Raw genomic sequence first — 18,743 nt, 5'->3', positions numbered from 1 at the left:
TCAGATATCAAATGTCTTAATACACTAAGTGCGCTCCTGGTGTATTTATTGCTGTATTCATTCCACGTGTCCCTTTAAGTGACTCTGATAATGAACTCCTGTCTGTATTGACTGTTCAGGTTTGCAAAATGATATTTCTTCATCACACATGCAGCTACAGAGAGAGGCGGCATCTCTGAATATTTCTTCATCACACCAACAGCAGTAACTTGCGTGACAGTAATCTGTGGATTTATACACTTTTTATTCGTGTGAGCTCAGTCCTGTTTATTCTGCTTTTTCACTCTTTAATCTGATGATCTGAGAAGGTTTCTATACAGTGGAGATCCGAGCACACAAATCCCCTCGTATTTTACATATTGTATTTTAAAAGGATGTTTATGTTTCTCTATCTTAGAAACAGCTCAGAAACCAGAGGCTTTCTTTCCCTGTCTGACTCCGAATATCCAATGCATGCGTTCAAATTGAGCAGGCGGGATTATTGCAATTCCCTGAATCGTCACATCTCTCTGGTCCTTAGAAACATGTTTTTGTTTTTTCTTCTTGGCATATCATATCTTGGCAGGCCATATCAGACAAGCTCCCAGTTTGCAAACCCAGCAGATCACCCAGGTCATAACGCACAAGTCTCCATATTGTTTGCAAGCAGCATTAGTGCACCTTTTCATTCAGTTCAGCTTTCTCTAGTGAATTACTTTTACATTGTTGTTCTAGGTATAAATGTAATGTAAAAAAAAAAATAGTATGTGTGTCTATATTTGCCTTTATTCTGCTTTACAGTTTTTTTGTTTTATTATGCTGTCAAGTACTTTACTACTATAGGACTGTTAACTTATATCATGTAACTTAATGTAATTTATGATTCACTCCAGCTTTAGAGAACTTCTCTATGGTAGGCTATGTGTTTTTACCGTGACATTATAAATGTATATTTTTCCTTCATACTGTTGACAGTGAATTTAAAACTAAGCACAATAACCTCAGAAAATATAAGCCGCATGTGTTTGGGGAAGTGACTGCACACTTAGTTTAGCTCTCAAAAGTATATATTTAGGGATCTTTAATTAACACTGACATGCGAATACTTATCACTCAGCATACTCAGCGCTTCATCAGGCTCCCAAAACCATAGTGTCCCATCGTAATTTAGGAAAGTGTAGCAATTAGAGAAAAAAACAGAAGAGCCTGTTTTAGATCATTACCGGAATATTATACTTTTACCCAAAATGCCATTAAGAATACTGAGCTTACTAATGATTACCAACAGGCAATTACAGGAATGGTGCATTGGAGTAGAACATTACACTGATATTATAGCGCCCCCCGTGACCAATCAGTGCAATTTAAAAAAACCCATAAGGAGCAACTGATGATATGCATCAGTCCATTAATTTTCACAAACATCCAATCAGCTACACCTGAGTTGGTGTGTAATCAATTCAATAAGCAAACACTAACAGCGCCCCCCAATGGCCAACCAGTCATTTTCTAAAAAATAAAATAAAATTGAAAAATTGAAAAAAAAAAATTTTAATTTGTGGCTTCTGAGATATTTGTCAAGATATTAATCACAGTGGGAGATAAAATAAATAAGGATTTCTTTAATATTATTGTTAACAATAAGATAAAATAGAACACCTATTAGTCCACATAGGCTATTATTTAACATTTTCTTATTTGAAAACAGAATGTGCACATGTTGCAGTGACTCTGGGGTGTTTTTTAAAAACTTTATTTTTAGTGTTTTATTATTATCCTTTCAAATATAGGGGTAGCCTATATTTCTTTATTATGACAAGGGCTAAGCTACATAATATCTACCGAGCCCCTATCGTGTCTGTCAGGAACCCCAAGCTGTCATTCTGCCTGTGTTGTAGTTTGTGATGGAGCAGGCCTGATCCAGCAGCCTATAACAGACCTGCATGTGTCCACCTATAGCTCGGTGCTCTCTGTCACACTGCGGTGGGCTGACAATGACTTGAATGCTGATTATTGTGAAGATCGACAAAGGACACAAGGAAAGGAGGAGATGAACCGTTTCCTGAGAGCTGGGGAGAATAGGGGGCTGCTAACGGACTGCAGGGAGCTGTCACCCAACCACACCGCCTCCACCTCCTCCCCCTCCTCCTCTTCCTCCAGCGCCGCTGGCTCAGCCGACAGACACGCGGCCCTGCCCTCGCTCCAGACCCGGGGACCTGTCGGCGGTGGCGGCGGCGGCGGGTCGGAGCCGAGGAGATCCGCGTCTAAACGCTGCCGAGCCGTCCGGGAGGGGAGAGAGGAACGTGAGGCGGCGGATCACTCAGCGGCGGCCGTCGCGGTGCGTGGCGGCGGCGAGTTGTGCGTCGGGGTCGGTAAGCAGCAGCAGCAGCAGCAGCAGCAGCAGCGTCGGGAAGCTCAAGGACGCAGCGCCGGTGGAGAAGGTGTGGAGATGATTTCGGCGGTGAGCAGAGACGCGGACGGCGGCGGGAGCGGCAGCAACATCAACAACGGCGTCTCCGAAGTGACCACGGCCTCTCCTGCGACTTGCGCCAAAGGCAGGGAGGAGAGGAAGGGGAAAAACGTGATCCGGGGCTGGAAGAGGGAGAGGGACAGGGAGAGGGACGCCGCCGCTACTCCGGCTCCTCCAGCCCGGGCGAGGAAGGAGAAGCCCGGCGATGGCTCGTCTCCTCCTCCCTCCGTCTTCCTCCCGTCTTCCGCCGCGCCCGAGCATCATCTGTGCCGCGACGGCCCCGGACACTGCCACTGCGCCGCGCCGGACTCCAGGATCGTGGGAGATAACGGCAACAACGTAAACAATAACAATAATTGCGCGAGTAACGGCGGCGGCGCTGCCAATAAAGCCGCGCTGGATTGTGGAGTTAAAAGCGGCGGAGGGGCTATTGTTGTCAGGCGGCAGCATGACGACACGCCGGCGGCCAAGAAACACAGAGGAGCCGAGAAGGTAGGCAGCTTTTATTGTCTGCAGGCCAATAATAAAACACACCGACAACAAAGCAACAAACGGGGCAGCTGTCGCTTCACACCTGCAGCTGCTTCCACATTGTAGTAAATATTTAAAGGTGCAAAACGTTAAAAGAAAAGGAGAGAAATTGAATATTTTTGATATTCAGAGCACACACAGTCAGTCAGATGCAGGTGTGAAGGCCACAAAGAAGCCAGTACAGCAGCAGACACACAGCAGGAATGTTTAAATGGATGATTGGATGAAGGGATGACCGCCTGCTTGCCACATGATATTTATTTCCTATTGTTGTTGCCCAGCTGGTGTCATTGTTCCCAGCCTCCCTGTCTGTCCTCTTAAATCTACCACGCTGGTGGACAGAGATGAGATTTTTTTTTGTGTCTTTTTTCTTATTTTGGAGGGGAGGTGAAGAGCGAAGAAGGAGGAGGAGGAGGGAGGAGGGAGGCAGCAGCAGCAGTGTGTCCTCCATCTCCATCCTCCTCCTCCTTTCAGAACCATTTAATCCAATCCTTCTTGTTTTTGCTGGAGATTAAAGGAGAAAGCAGCTACAGTATTTACATGTGCAGCAGCAACTCAGCAAAGGCGGCGAGGGAATCAGAATGAACCCCTTCTGTAATTCCTCCTTTATGTTGCATTTGCACAGGCTTTGTTTGCTCATTTCATTTGGGAAATTACCCATGATGTAAAAATGAATCAGGTGTCAGAGTGTGGGTCAAAATCTTTTTCATTTAAAGACATAAATGCTGCAGGCTGAAAGGTTGGACTGCTGAGGGTTTAATGAGCCACTCCGAGGTCCAATTTTCTAGTCATTTAAGGGTAGAATGGGAATGTTGCCACATGTGAAATCGTTTCTGGGTTTAAATAAGTCATTCGAAGGAGAGACAAAGATGGAGGAAGACGGAGGGATGGGTGGAGAGGTGAAGTGGGGAGAGAGATGTTTGATAGAGAGGGAGGGATTGGACGTGACAGCAGAGGACATAGGCTGAAAGAGTCTGACAGACTGAAAAAAAAGAAACAGATGGAGGATGTTCAGAAGGAGTTTTTTTTTAAAGGGGGGGGGGGGGGGGGGGATCGTGGATGCAGGATTAGACGAGGCAGGAAAAACCGAAGTGTCCTCCCTGCTGCTGGCAGATGCTGCTGACAGGAGGAACGCTGGCCTGCTTTGTTTATTTGTTGATCTGAAGGATTCCCATTCGGCGGTGAAACACACTCTCACGCACGCACGCACACACACACACACACACACACACTCACCCTGAGCTCTGTGGTGACCGTAATTCATTCCCTGTCAGCAGTAATCTGGGCTCCACTGAAGAGTTTTAGAGTCCTGTGATGGATGCGGTGAAGCTCCACAGACTTTAACACCCTGGAACTCTGAAAACAGAGGTCCATTTTGACATTAAAGTAAAGACAACCAGCTGAATGTTGGCACAAACAATGGTTAGCTGGAGACATCTCGTAAGATACAACTCTGTGTTGTAAAATGACAAACAGATCTACGTTGTACATGATCAATAATTACCAATTTGGCTCACATTGACTGTGGCGTTCTTAGCAGGGCCTATAGGGATGTATTCAAATCTTTTCAGATGTCATTTTTTGCTAAGAGTAGCAAAAATACTGGTATCTGTCATTTGTTCAAACACAAAGCCCTACTTACAAATTTACAGGCAACAACTTCTTGTGGTCAAGTGATAACGCTTGTCTGTCAGTGTTCTTATTGCAGCCCCCTTAAGGAGGAGGTGGGTTGGATGGTTGGGTTGTACAAATTGTTGGACCCTTCCAACAGCTGATTAGTTGAACTCACTACTCTGTCATCATAGTCTTTGCTTCTGATTTTAAAAAAGCAAACGCGTATGACGGCTGACACAGACTGCTGTCTAACCTCCTCAGACACGTCCCTGTCTGCCCTCTTCCTTCCTGCATGCACCGCAAACTGAGTTGCTGTCGATTGTGGCTGAGGTCGGATGTGTTGAATTGTTCTTGAATCAATTGCTGTTTCCATTTTACAATTTTAAGAGCTGTTGCACATTTTGAAACTGAATCAACTCAAATCATGAGCAGAATGTGGGATTTTATGATGCATTTAATTTAAATTGAATCAAAATTGGATTAAATAGTTACACCCCTGCTGAGAGGAACAACTGTGGAAGCACTGGATGTATGAAGTAGTTGTACAAAGCCTGGATAAATACACAGCCCAAATGTCTTGGGCGGCTGTGGCTCAGGAGGTAGAGCGGGTTGGCCGTTAAGGTCGGCGGTTCAATCTCCGGCTCCCCCGGCGTGTCGAAGTGTCCTTAGGGCAAGAAAGTGAACCCAGAATTGCCCCTGGCGGCTGTTCCGCCAGCGTATGAATGTGTGTTAATGTTACTTTCTGTTTGAGCACTTAGGCTCAGTGTATGACTGGTGAATGCAGATGTAGTGTAAAAGTGCTCTGAGTGGTCGAAAAGACTAGAAAGGCGCTATACAAGTACGGAGCATTTACATTTACAACAGAAATAACATTCTAATTCCTTATTCCCCAACTAGATCATCTCCTTACCAGTCATTTCTGGTCGACCCTCGAGCTTCTCAGTTTCGGGCCCCAGTCTGTGGAACAAACTGCCCCACCACATCAGATGTGCCCCCTTCACTGAGTGGTTCAAAGCACAGCTCAATGTCTCTGTGGTCTTTGGATGTATCTAAATTGCTACTACTAATTGGTCTTTCTCTTGCCTGTGTTTGTAAAGCACTTTGGTCAGCTCATGTTTTATATTTATAAGATTACTGCACAGAACCATTTCTACACAGAGAAGGCAGAAGTTAAAAACGGATAGGCCTATGCTACTCATGCTTTTCAATCAATCTTGCGCATATCTGGAACAGATACGCCTCTATTTGAATAAATGCAGCTGTCTGCACAGGCGTTGCGACCTCTTGTGTTTCACTTGTGCTAGATGCATGGAAACCCAAAGCCCACCAGTCTATTTTCTTCTATTTTACACACACAATTACCCTGATTGTGTGAGGTTGTGGTACCTTGAGCTAGATGCTAACTCAAGCATGCTAACATACTCACAATGACAATGCTAACATGTTCATCTTAGTTTAACATGTTAGCATGCAGTATTTGCTAATTAGCACTACACACAAAGTACAGCTGAGGCTGAGGGAATGTCTTAGGTTTGCAGGTAAAAACAAATTGGTCTGTAAGGATTAGGCTGGGAACCGGAGGGTCTCCAGTTCAAATCCAGCTCGGACCAGAGTTGCGGAGTGTTGACTGGTAGCTGGAGAGGTGCCTGTTTCTGGGCGCTGCCGAAGGAGGCCTTGAGCTGCTCGGGGCCCCCTGACTCTGACATCTCTCCGTGTATATGTTGCTATGGGTCCTGTCTGTGTCTTTCGGAGCTGTGTGCAAATACTAACATAATAATAACAGAGTGAAAACAAAGAGTTTCCCCTCGCGGGATTAATAAAGTATATCTTACGGCACAAATGTCGGCCTTATGGTGGCGCTGAAGGAGAAGTCAGAGGATTAGCAAAGCTTATCATCTTCTGGGGACAATGAAACCATGAACCAAACCTGCCAAATCTCACGTTTTTCCCGGGTTTCTCCCGTATTTCAGGACCATCTCCTGGTCCTTGTTTGTCCTGGGAATTCCTGCAAACTTTATTATGAATAATCATCATACACGGATCCAAGTCTTGGATGATTTCTGACGTCACTCAAGTTGATCCTCACACGCAATCCACACACACTACAATCCCACCCCCATCTGTCACCGCAACCTGGCAACCCACAACCTGAACCAAGGGCCGTGTGCACAGCTGCTCTTTGCTCCTTACTTTCAAACATAAACGTTGGCAGGTACGTCTGTACCACATTTTACTTGGTCCAGTACTTGTTGAGATATTTCGGTCTGGACAAAAGTGGTGATCAGACTGACGACCAACTGATGTGAAGATCTTTAATAACGGCTGTAATGATCAAGCTACAATTTAAATTCTGATCCAGCCATGTTGACAGAAATAAAAGCAGTTCTCCGGCTGCTGAAGCTCAAACTGTCATCTGCATGACAATAAGATGCACTTGAGTTTGTCTGTGAATGACAGCGACTGCTCTGCTATCACTTTCTGTCTGTCAGCCTGGATCCCTGCAGGCTGGGTGAAGATGAGGCAACAAACATGCTCCGCTCCTGTTTCTGATTGGATTGGTTTATCTTGAGTGTTAACTTGTTCGTCAATATCCGGTGTTTCTCTTGACTCTCGAGTGGTTTTGTTTGTTTGTATGGAAACATCATATCCCGCTTACTGTAACTTACTGTGAGCTCGGCGGATGGCTGAGCTGAGATGTTGTTGAGACCCGCACCTTGCAAGTCGTCGCCCCCCCTTTACCTGGTGGGTTTTTAACAGGTTTGCACAGGCTCGGTTTCCATGGCAACCTTGACAGTGTTTGGTTTGCTCAGGGAGAGTTGTGATCGTGGTGTGATGTCGCATGTAAACAGCTGTTCCCAAGCGAGCGAGCATCAGATTGATCAGGAGAGATGCATGTAGGGAAAGACGCAGGGCTGAAGGGAAAAGGCTTGTGAATTATGAAGCATTTCAGCGGCATACAGTTGTTGTGATGTGTTGTTGACTTTAACCTTTTTGGATTATTGTGATGCATTTTACCAGAAAAAGACAGTTTAATCAGATTCAGAAATAAATCTTTTTGAATCATGTTGGGAAAGTGGTTTTGTATTCTCATGGTATGGATCAATAAAAACCAAAAAACATTTGACTTTATTGATTATTATAATGAGTAAGGCAGTAATTTTCAAACACTAATGTTAATAATGGTGCACCTCCTTCTCCAGGTGAAATGACATAGTTAAATCATATTTAACCATTCTGCAGTTTCATAGCTGGATAGATTCTACAATAAATAAAATGTGACTGACTGCATGTCTTGGAGACAGTTTACTAATCAGGAGCTACAGTGTGTGCTTCTGCAGATTCATGTAGGTCACTGAATACCTAAACAGTAATTAGTTAAGTTGTCCATTCCTTTGTCTTTCATTATCGTTTAGGTTTTATTCACTTGTAAATGTAATACATTTTGTCATGGTCATGTTTTCGTCTTAAAAAAAAGCTTTGTGCTGAATTTTGTCGTAGTTTTCGTTGATAAAATTAACAGGGTTATTAGATGCACTTTATTTCAGATTTGACCAAAGTGTGATCTAAGATGAGATCATAAAGGAGAAGGGTCTGCACACTGTTAGGCTCCAAAAATTATTTAATTTTCTTTTCACGGCAATGTTTCGAAATCTACAAGATTGATTTTTTAAAAACCTTTCTCCTTTGTGCCCTGCAGTTTTTGTCATGCACCTGAATGCCTGGATGTGTGCACACTTCGTCCCTCTTCATAAGATGAGATCATATCATTAAAAAAGGAACAGGAAACTAATTCATAGCAGCCATTAATAATCACTACATCACATTTATGAAATCTGAGGACAGGGTGCCCATTATAAATAGCCTGTCTTTACATCAACCAGACAAAATTCAACCGGTTCTCTTAGTGATGTGCATTACTGTATGAGGTATTACTTTGCTTTTTAATTCAGAATAACCACGTTGGTTAATTCATTGTGCAGACATTGAGGTTAATAACGCGTTATAATTATATCCATTCAGACATGGTATTTATTGCGTGGAAAGCTGCATCTACTTCACTATCTGTATATTTGCAATATAATACAAGATGATGAATATCAGGTTAGTGAAATGAATTTAGTTTTGTGTTTGCATCAGTGAGCTACAGTCATGTCCGTGAACAACAGCCTGCAGCGAAGCTTCCTGAGCAGTGATGTAACAGTTTTTTCACTAAACATTTTGAGGCAACGGGCCAACGATTCTCCCGGTTTCACAGCTGAGAAAGGGAAAAAAAGCCACCACTTCAAAATATCAGATTGATATTGGCAAACACATTGAGATTAAAGAAAAAGACAATGCTCTGAAACACAGATAAAATCTTTAACAGGCAAATGTTCTCACCCAATACGGTGGTAGGCAATTTTTTTCAGAAGCATTTTGTGTTATATTTTTTGAAATTCTCTTTACACCTCGACGGCAATCAATAAATCAAATGCTCTGACACAAAAATGAAATGAAATGATAAGCTGGCCTACTTGCCTACCTGCGTTCACTCTGCCTGTGCACTCACTTGTGTTTTGTGGGAGTGGCTTTGGAGGGAGGGCTGATGGAAGGGAGTGGAATTTTTTAAGCTGGATACTTTCAAAATCTATCTTTCTCTTGTTAGTTTGTCCAACACTGCCGACCCCCGCTAGTATTTTTCTCCAAGCCAGTAATTGATGCAACTGTAGAGCAGCGGGGAAGGTTTAATGCACCTTGTTCATTACACTTACAATGTTTTAATGATGCTTAAAAGGGGGAAAAAAGTGTTAATGGCGCCTCTCCATTCAACACGGACTATTACAGTGTGACAAAGGAAGAGATGTTGTGAATTAAAATCAGTTTGCTGTGCTTTTTAGGCTGAAAACATTCTTCATCCGCTAAATTCATTATAAGCATCTCCGTACCACTAAACTAATTTTAATGAAATCAAAACAGAAAGAGGAAAAAAAAATCATAAGTTTTACGTTTTTTTTAGCAGTTATTGGCCTTCCAGTGATCACTGACAGGAGATAATCGTGGACCATCCTCATTATTAGCGTGTTATCATCGGTCCTCCGCAGGATCCAGTCATTTGTCCAGTCTGCACCTGAGGCTGATAATCATCGGAACTTTGATGTTGTTTGTGCTTTCATTTTCAAAGCATATCGGCTGGAGCGAACCTCAGTTACCCAACAGCCAGCCAGTCACACGTCTTTCCAAAAACACATTTTCCAAAGGCACAACATGTCTGACTCCTAATTCTTGATGTGGATTTCTAAACATGGACAAACCACCGGGGATCTGACTCATGTCTGATGAGATGTCAGAGCTGAAATGAGCAAAGACTCACATCCATAGCAGTTTTACAAGGACTGAGCTTTGAAGTGAAATGAACAAAAAGCTGAGTTTAGGTCAACCTTTTGTAACTTAAGGCCGACTTCTGATAATTACAAGATTTCCAAGGACCACCTTGCCAAATATAATGAGAAAAAATATAGCAAAGAATAATGATAAAAAAAAAAGACAAAAAAGGAAGAATTATTAACTGGGCTATAAATATGTGTTAAGCTGTAATGACCAAAGTATATATTCTGCTTACCCTCAGTGAGACACGTGGCCTTGCTTCTGAGAAATGATGAGATCAAGTCATAGTAGTATGGAGGACATGCAGAGTAGCATTCACATTCCATTGATTTTGTGACAGTCACAATAAAAAACAGTGACTCATATAAAGAGGTGGTTGTGAAAGGCAACAGAAATATGCCCGTTTTGACAGAGAGGAACATTGACTGGCAGCCAGAACCAGAATGAAGCAAGGTTGTTGGAGCTGAAGCTTCAGGCTGCTGTCTGCAGAAAGTTTCCAACACAGTGGACAGAACCATATGCCTTCTGATCCACACATGAAGGGTCCATAATCCAAGATGTACATGTCGTGGGTCCTCTGGGAAGTAATTTGCAAACTTTTGTTAGTAAAATGGCTCATATGTAAAAAAAAACAAACAAACAAAAAAAACAACTGGCCACCGTCTGCTCAACAACTGGTGATTGCTGAAATATTTGCACAAAATGTTGAAATGAAAGCAAATTTTGTTACACCCATTTTCCTGATCAAACAGACAAATATAACCGTACACCTCTGAATTCACGTTTTCTCTCTTTCACCAAACTAATTCCCTTGTAAACTCATCTCGGAACACATTTTATTTACGACAGACGCCAGAAACAAAATAAAATTCACCAAAGCCATCTTTGTTAGTCTTTCCACAGTTTCCAAAGAATACTTGAAGCCCTCGATTTTGTCTGAAACTAAAAACATCTGCCTCCTGTTTCATAGATGTATAAACTGCTGTGCTGTGTTTTTGGTGTGTAACATTCTCAGATACGGGAAAATTGGCAAAATACGTCTGTATCAACCCTCACACACAATCCTTTATAAGCGTGAGAGCAGGTGCATGGGTTGGTTTATGCACACACCCACCACACTCTGTGGACATTTTGATGCTTTTTTCCCACAATTAAATCTAGGGCTGCAACTGAGGATTTTTTATCAGATTATTAAATAAAATGTGAAAATACTGAAAAATACTCATAAGTCCAATAAGGTGATATCTTCAAATTCTTGTTTTGACGTTCCAAAAGCCCCAAATGTTTAGTTAACTGGGACGTAAAAACACAAAACAGCCTATTATAACAAGCGGATGCAGCGTGTGTGCATGGGGCGGCCGGCCCAGGGCCCTGGCTGGGTAGGGGGCCCTCTATGTGTGCAACGAAGTTTATGTCAGTTTACATTAGGGCTGGGCACGTTAACGTGTTATTATCGTGTTAACACATTAATTAATTAACGCCAACATTTATTTTATTGCACGTTTACGCAGTTTAATTATTATTATTTTGAAAGTCCGTTGCTCACTGGCTCTGAATACACATACAGTCAAACCATGGGTCACAGGAGGGGTGGGATGTTGATTAGCCTGCAAATCATCCACCCAAACAAGCAGCAGAGGGAGGCTACAGCAGACTATGCTGGATGCAGCGTGTGGGAGAAGTAGATAAACAAAAGCAAGACAAGCGATCAAATGGCATATCCAAGTGGATAGCTACACACTGCATACTGATTAAATGTCAGTCTTTGGAACGTTCTCAAAATCACAGCGTAGTCGCTCTGCCCCACGGGGTTGTTCTTTGCCCTGGTGACCAAAAAGGGAGACGAGTGCTCCGCGAGTAAACGGCAGGCACTCTATTAAGAGTAACCATGACAACGACTTCTGTGCGCTTCACAGCTGTAGCCTATTTAACTTAAGTTAAACTTATAGGCTACATAACTTCACCTGATAGGCCTTCATCTAATTTTGCGGTGGATGCTCTGCCACGTGAATTCCCTCCTGTTGATGTCCTGATAACTATTTAGTAAACAGTAATAGATTCTGGAAACTCACAAACAGCAAGGATCAGTCACTCTTCCAATGATCTGGGCGGGCGTGCGCATGAGGCGAGCACTTCAGCTCACTCTAACAGGGACTGCTCCTTGATAAAAAAGAAAAATGTTTCTGCTGATACCCGTAAACAGATTTATATATGTTAACCTGTTGCTCAGAAAGTGCCTGTTATGATGCTCTGGACTCTAACTTGCCCCAAATACACAGCTGGCCAATCACAGCACAGTATAGGACTCACTCTAACTGAGGTCCGACATTTTCACAGCTGCGCTCCATTGACTCTAATGCAAAAAGAGTCAGTGAAGGGTCAATTACCAACAAAAAACACACATTCTAAGCAGACATGTTTAAAAAAACATAAATCATAAAGTAACATTTGTAATTCCAACAAATTAAGCAAACTTATTAGCAAATTTTAACAAAACTCCCATCACCGTCATGCATCATGGGAATTCTGCGGGACGGACATAGGCTACTATGTATCACCCCGGACTCACACAGGCAGTGTACGGCTGCGCCTGCCCTACGTTGTTGACTCGTTGTTTATTTGTATTTCCTTTTGCTTCTACTACCGATCACAGCTCTCTGTGAACTGGTTTTGCTCAGTTCTTTGCACCGGCTTCGTATCCCAAATGGAGCATCTCCGAATAAGAGCGTCTGCCTGATTTTGCTGACTTGTTCAGATTTTGTTGATTTGTTCAGTTGTCCTTGACTTTTGTGCTTCTACCATGGTTAAGTCGGCTAAGTAGTTAAATTGTTTATTTATTTTGTCTGTTTTAACTTTCTTTATTGTTTATATACGATCGGGAGTCTGCACAGAGCATTTTCTGTGTCTGACTTCCTGTCTGGTTCATCAGCTCTGTGCCGCTTGAAGTGTCTTCCATCGAGTCACTGGCAGCGCATTCTCCAGAGCGGTGCAGAAAGACTCTTCTGGGTCACACTGCAGCGCTTCTGGTGTGAGCACATGAATGGACCAGAATGGCTGCGATCAGTTCCAGCAGCCGCACCACAGATGGACTCAGTGGACTTTCATAGTGAGTCCAAGGTTACATACACTTGGTATAAATGACTTGGTAGCAGGTGGGTCCGTGATGAAGCTCTGCCCCCACTGTGCTGAGAGGCTAGCTCTGCCCCTGTCTAGCTATTATTGACTAAATGGTAATTATGATTGACTTTTTCCTCTTTAATGAAAACACTTTCTGTTCTCTGTGAAGGAGGAAACTAGTCACAGAATATATTTCTCATCCGGACTTGAAGTTGGCTTTTTAAGGAATTGAAGTGCTTTTGGAGCTCATTGTGCATTTACCTTGTTGGGAAATATTTATTTTTTTATTTGTTTCTCGTTCCTCTTAGAAAAACATCAAGTTAAAGCTCAGTGTAAAATCCAGCTTTAATTTCTGTGCTACAGTTCAGGCTGGCGGTGGGGGAGGAGTTTTGCTTTGGTCTTGTATGTCGGCTCCTCTGGGTCGTGATTGACAGGAGATTATTGGTTGAAAACATGGATATCAGACTGCCAGAAGGTAAAAGGCCCCCTGGTGAATTTGAGAAAATGTGAAGCTTAAGAAGTTTTTCAAAATGAGCTGGCGTCCTTGAAAATCCTTTTTTCCACCGCCTATCTTCATCAGTATGCCGCAGCTCCTCTCGCCATTGTGAGGAAAACTTTGTGATGGAGATCTGCAGGTGTAAAACAAATGGTTTTAAATCTTCCTGTCCTGAACAAATTCACGTTTCACCCAAAAAACATGTTAATGTTAATTTGTTGAATTTCAGAAAACCTTCAGTCAGTCAGTGAAAATCTTTAGTGTCCAGGGGCCTCATTTATAAAAGGTGCTTATGTACAAAATAGAGGTTGTGATCTATAAAAAATGGGAGAATGTAACAAACTCTGAAATGCTTAGGCACATAAACTGGAGAAATGAGAAACAGCGACTCACATGGCAGAAGGATGAAACAATTTGAAATGAATAGGCCGACTATTGTGTAAACTAAATCGAAATAATACCGCTGAGTATTATAGGCTTAAAGCTTTCTTAATAAACACCCGTTTGATTGATTTTGATTGAGTACGCAAGAGATCACTTGCAGGGCACACAAAAAGAACCAGATTTAGGATAATAAAAACAAACGGAGATATCTGTTTCTGCAAAAGAACACCTCAAAAATGTTGTACAGTTTACTGGGGAATCATATTAATTAATAGGCTACGTGCATGCGGTGCAATTCATTCACATAAATAAGGTGAACAGGAGGACAAATTACATTTAAAGAGGTGGTATTCTGCTCATTATCAGGTTCAAAATCATATTTAGGGGTTGTACCAGAACAGGTTTACATGGTTTAATTTTCAAAAAACACCATATTTTTGTCATACTGCACATTGCTGCAGCTCCTCTTTTCACCCTGTGTTGAAAACTTCGTTTTAGCTATGGAGTGATACATCTTGTCTCTAAATGATCTTTGTTGGGAGTTGCACATGCGCATTTCCAAGTTAAGGCCTACTAGCCAATCAGAAGCAGAGAAAGGTGGGTCAGCGAAAAGACGGTAAACAGCTTCAATTCAGTTGTAGGCTACATGTTGCCGACCAGCTTGGCAACATGGACTGGAGCAAGAGTTTCAGAGTGGTGAGTTATTAATCTGTAATAAATGTATTTTTCATCCATAAAGTTTTAACTGAGCTCTGTCTCTATATCACAGTAACAACTTTATGTCCACTGACTGCCTGAAGGGTAGCTAGTGTTTGGAAGGGAGAGGAGAGGTGTGCTGCAGCTCACTGTTTTTCCACCAGTGTTTTTGAGGGCGTGTAGAGTAGGCACTCAGCGAGCATTATGACACGTATTTTCATTGTAACGTCACAAGAAAGAGAAGTAAAGGCTGGACTACAAACGAGCTGTTTTCAGTGTTTTCTGCGTCAGTCAAGCAAGTAGGAGTGCATAGTTTCATGTAGCCTATTGTTCTCACATGTACATTTACATATTTCTTTTAACTCATCGGCAGCCTCGTTAAGTGAGTGGACTGTTGGTGTAGCCTAAATAAATGTTTTACACAAGTGGAACACATTTGGTTTACTCTCTTTTCAAACAGGGGTGTCCAAATTATGTACCTGGGTCATCCCGTCTTGCGTGTGTGTGTGTGTGTCCCCTTCCAGCCAGTTACGACGAGTTAAATTTCGTTTTGTAGCTTTTCTTCATGCAGTCAGTAAGTATTAATATGAATTTGGGGCGTTTCACTGTCTGTATAGGCAACTATGTACGTTTGAAGGGTCGGACATAGAGCTCCCTCACAGGCGCCACGTTTCAAGTTGATTGTGATTTATTGTGTAAGGGAACACTGCTCACAGGTGTGCGTACACACGGTTTTATAAGTCTGAATAGTTTTTGGCGTACTCCATTGTTTGGCTTTTGGGCGCACGTACATTTTTTGTGAGGATTCTACACACAGTTTTATAAATTAGGCCCCAGGTGACTGTGGGAACCCTGCCACAGACCTCTCTCCAAACACTAAGGCCTGTATAGTAAGATGTCTGTGAAGATTCTAAGTCGTTCAGGTTCATATTGATTTCGGTACTTTTTAACCTAGGCCCTATTTTCACATATTTTGGGGTTGAAAGGAGATGTACATCAGAATCAGAATCACCTGGAGTAAAGAGGACCTGCTAGTAAGACTGTATTTTCATTATTCCAACACAACAAACTCTTCTCCAACTCCAACGTTTTCCTGCAACTCCCCTCTCACAAGATTTCAGAGCTCTAACTATCCTTGAGCAAGATTTCTGTTTCCTGTTGAAAACAGGGTGTTATCGGGTGTTACTCGTAGGGATCCTTTCCATGATGTTGTCAGACACCTTGTAATAGCCTGAGCCTGTCGATTGCAAAAATAAGCTCCTTTTTTGGTTGTTATTTTGACGGGCACATTTGCCCCAAAGGAATACGTTTCAGCCAGTTTGTCGCTGCTGGCTGAAACCACCTACTGCACAGATTCCAAAATCTTTTGTACCTACTAGTCATTTTGACCCCATGTGAAAATAGGATCCAGGTTTAAAAATACAGAAATGACCCTTTCCTACTAGTTAAAACTAAATTTTTGCCTTGCATCGTTCAGACGAATTTGACCACTATGCTGTTTGTTTAAATGCGCTGATTCACCAAACAGCCAATGTACCAGGTTGCTCACTAAGCTAAGCTCACTAGGAGGCACCGGCCATGTTTGTGTTCACCTCAGCCTCTGAATGGTTGGTTATAAAGTAGTTTCATGAAGCCCCACGCTAAGCATAACTCGTTATAGCCTCATTTTGTGCTTCTATTCGTGCCCATTCATGTCTTTCCATTGTATGCAATTGAAGCCCTTCTAAAATTTGCATGGCATTCTATCTGAACAGACTTTTAGACTGTCACTCTGCGTCTTATATAGTCTCTCCAGATACTGGGACAAAGATGTGTCTGCCAGTTGTCTGTCACAGGTGCCAATTCACTAGTCAAACTTGAACACTGTAGGCAAATTCCCACATCAGGATTGCTACTGCTAAAGCCTCTAAAGTGAGACAGACATCACAGGCTTTCAATCTGGCAGCTGATGTAACACCAGGGAAGGAGATTCTGTGACAGCTGTGGCGTTATTTGCTGTTACCACCAGTTTAATGCTGTGAAACTAGAGGCTTTCAGTATACTGAAAACTAAATGAAACTGTAGTGATGAGACCAGAGTCAAATGACTATGTAATGGTTACTATAAAAAATACCAAACACCTTCTGTGTCATAGTTAGCGTTGGGTAGTCGGATAGCTCTGTGGATTTGTAGCTCTGTGGATTTGTAGCTCAGTGGATTTGTAGCTCAGTGTTGGCAATGTTGGTCTGCATCCATCCAACACTCGTCTTAATATATAATACATATCTCAGGGACCAAGCACCAGATTACTGAGAAAATTGCTGTTGATATTGATGGTTGCCAGAGAAATATCCCTAATGATTTTGGTGGTTTGACACAAGTAATATCAATCAAATGTTCACATCCCTGCTTCTCTGCATGCCACAGCAAGGCTTTGCAAATGTAGGGAATGATTCAACATGTGAGCTAAAACTGTCAATCATTTTGTGCGTCTGGGTGCGGCTCCATCAGTGATGTTACAGCGGGAATACAAATCAAAAGTATCAACTGTTTCCTGAGATATTCTCTACAGGATGCAGACAAATGTTTACACAGAGGACAAAATCTACTGTGAATCTTTGTTAGGATAAATACATGAACAAACCATACCAAAATGTGGTAACTGAGTTATTAGAGCTAACTTGATTAACTTGAAAGATAAGCTAACTTGATTGATCAATCAAGTTCAATCATCTGTATCATCAGAGCTAGGTGATACTGACTGAAATGCCAATATTCCCTCAGTATATAAGTATATTTAGATTTACCAATAAGACCAGCTGACAGTATTGTTCCCTACTCGAGGCACAGAAGTGTGTTTTCAGAGCAGTACAACAGCTCATGTGGAGGCTGGACCGAGAGTCCATTAGATTTCAGAGTATCAATGCCAACCAGTGTGAAAGGGCTTCATGGTACGACGGTACGCCCACGCGCTCTGCAGGCTGGCAGGTTTTCCTCTGCATTCATTCACCACAGCCTGCACTGCTGAAGGAAACACTGAAATAAAGAAAAGGCATCATAATATCACCCAGCGTCTGTCATTACCTGCTAAGAATCACCTCATATCCTGTTCTCTTTCATATTTTATTTAACTGCAGCTTTCCTAACATCTTGTTCCTTTTTACACACAGGGGGGTTCCAGTTCTGCCCTGCGAGTGTCTCTAATCTAAAATCAGATAAAAGATTCTTTCATCAGATTCTAAATGAATGGGGAATTAATCAGTGGGGAAATTTTGTCCAAGTCAAAAATGTTTTGGAGTTGGTGTGGTTAATAGCTGCTGGTTTGAAACACTATGTGTGTTGTTAATGTGTTTTTCACAGCATGAAAGATAATTTGTGCATAGAAGCTTTATTTTCTCAGGTCTATCTTAAATAATTTAATTTTCTTCAGCTTCTGGTGAGCATAATAATGTACTGGGAACATCCGTGCATGTAGTAGAACCAAAAATGTAATATATAAAATACACAACTCCAGGGTTGTGTTACTCCAAAACCATAAATGGTTTCAGAACAGTCTCTATTGTTAACGCTATTTAGGATTAATCTTTAATGTAAGAGAGATGTTAAGACCTGAAGGGACAGGCCTTGGAGGGAGGCCTGAAGGGAGGGGTGAGATTTTTTCAGTTGGATACTTTCGAAATCTTGCTGTCTCTTGCTAGTGTCTGCAACAGTGCCTACACCAGCTTTAACCAAGTGCCAAAGTATAAAAAGAATTTGATTCATGCTTTAGTTGCAACTGACATATATTGTAGAAAAACAAATACACTGTCAGTGAACATTTTATTAGTTCACTAACAACATTTTGCAACTATTTGCAACAAGTATAACATGTAACATGTTCTCATACCTAAATGACAGAATAGGTCGTTTGTCACTGACTCCCAATACTACATAAATGAAAGGTCGCTGTTTGGTTAGGTTTAGGAAAACATCATGGTTAAGATAAGTAAGACATATGTAAGTTAAAATAACAAAATAACTCACTGTTTGCTCTTTATAGTCACCTGACATTTTGGGGAAAAAATGTAATGCGATTAGCCTTCATTTACAGATTTTTTTGCTAAAGTTTTGCTA

General features: G+C 42.0%; 1 protein-coding gene across 2 annotated transcripts in view; it reads left to right on the top strand.

The window, feature by feature from the left end:
• Positions 1–1,855: 1,855 nt before the first annotated feature.
• Positions 1,856–18,743, top strand: part of znf608 (zinc finger protein 608) — a 58,228-nt gene continuing 41,340 nt past the window's right edge. For both annotated transcript variants that reach the window (XM_038703817.1, XM_038703816.1), the window contains exon 1: positions 1,856–2,941. In XM_038703817.1, the coding sequence (XP_038559745.1) occupies positions 2,030–2,941 (912 nt within the window). In that variant the 5' untranslated portion in view covers positions 1,856–2,029. The remainder of the gene's footprint in view (positions 2,942–18,743) is intronic.

Source organism: Micropterus salmoides, unplaced genomic scaffold, assembly GCF_014851395.1.
Source record: "Micropterus salmoides isolate LMB-PRFRI ecotype aquatic unplaced genomic scaffold, ASM1485139v1 Ms_hic_scaffold_7, whole genome shotgun sequence".
NCBI classification, from domain to species: domain Eukaryota; kingdom Metazoa; phylum Chordata; class Actinopteri; order Centrarchiformes; family Centrarchidae; genus Micropterus; species Micropterus salmoides.
This window is presented reverse-complemented; position numbering and strand designations above follow the sequence as displayed.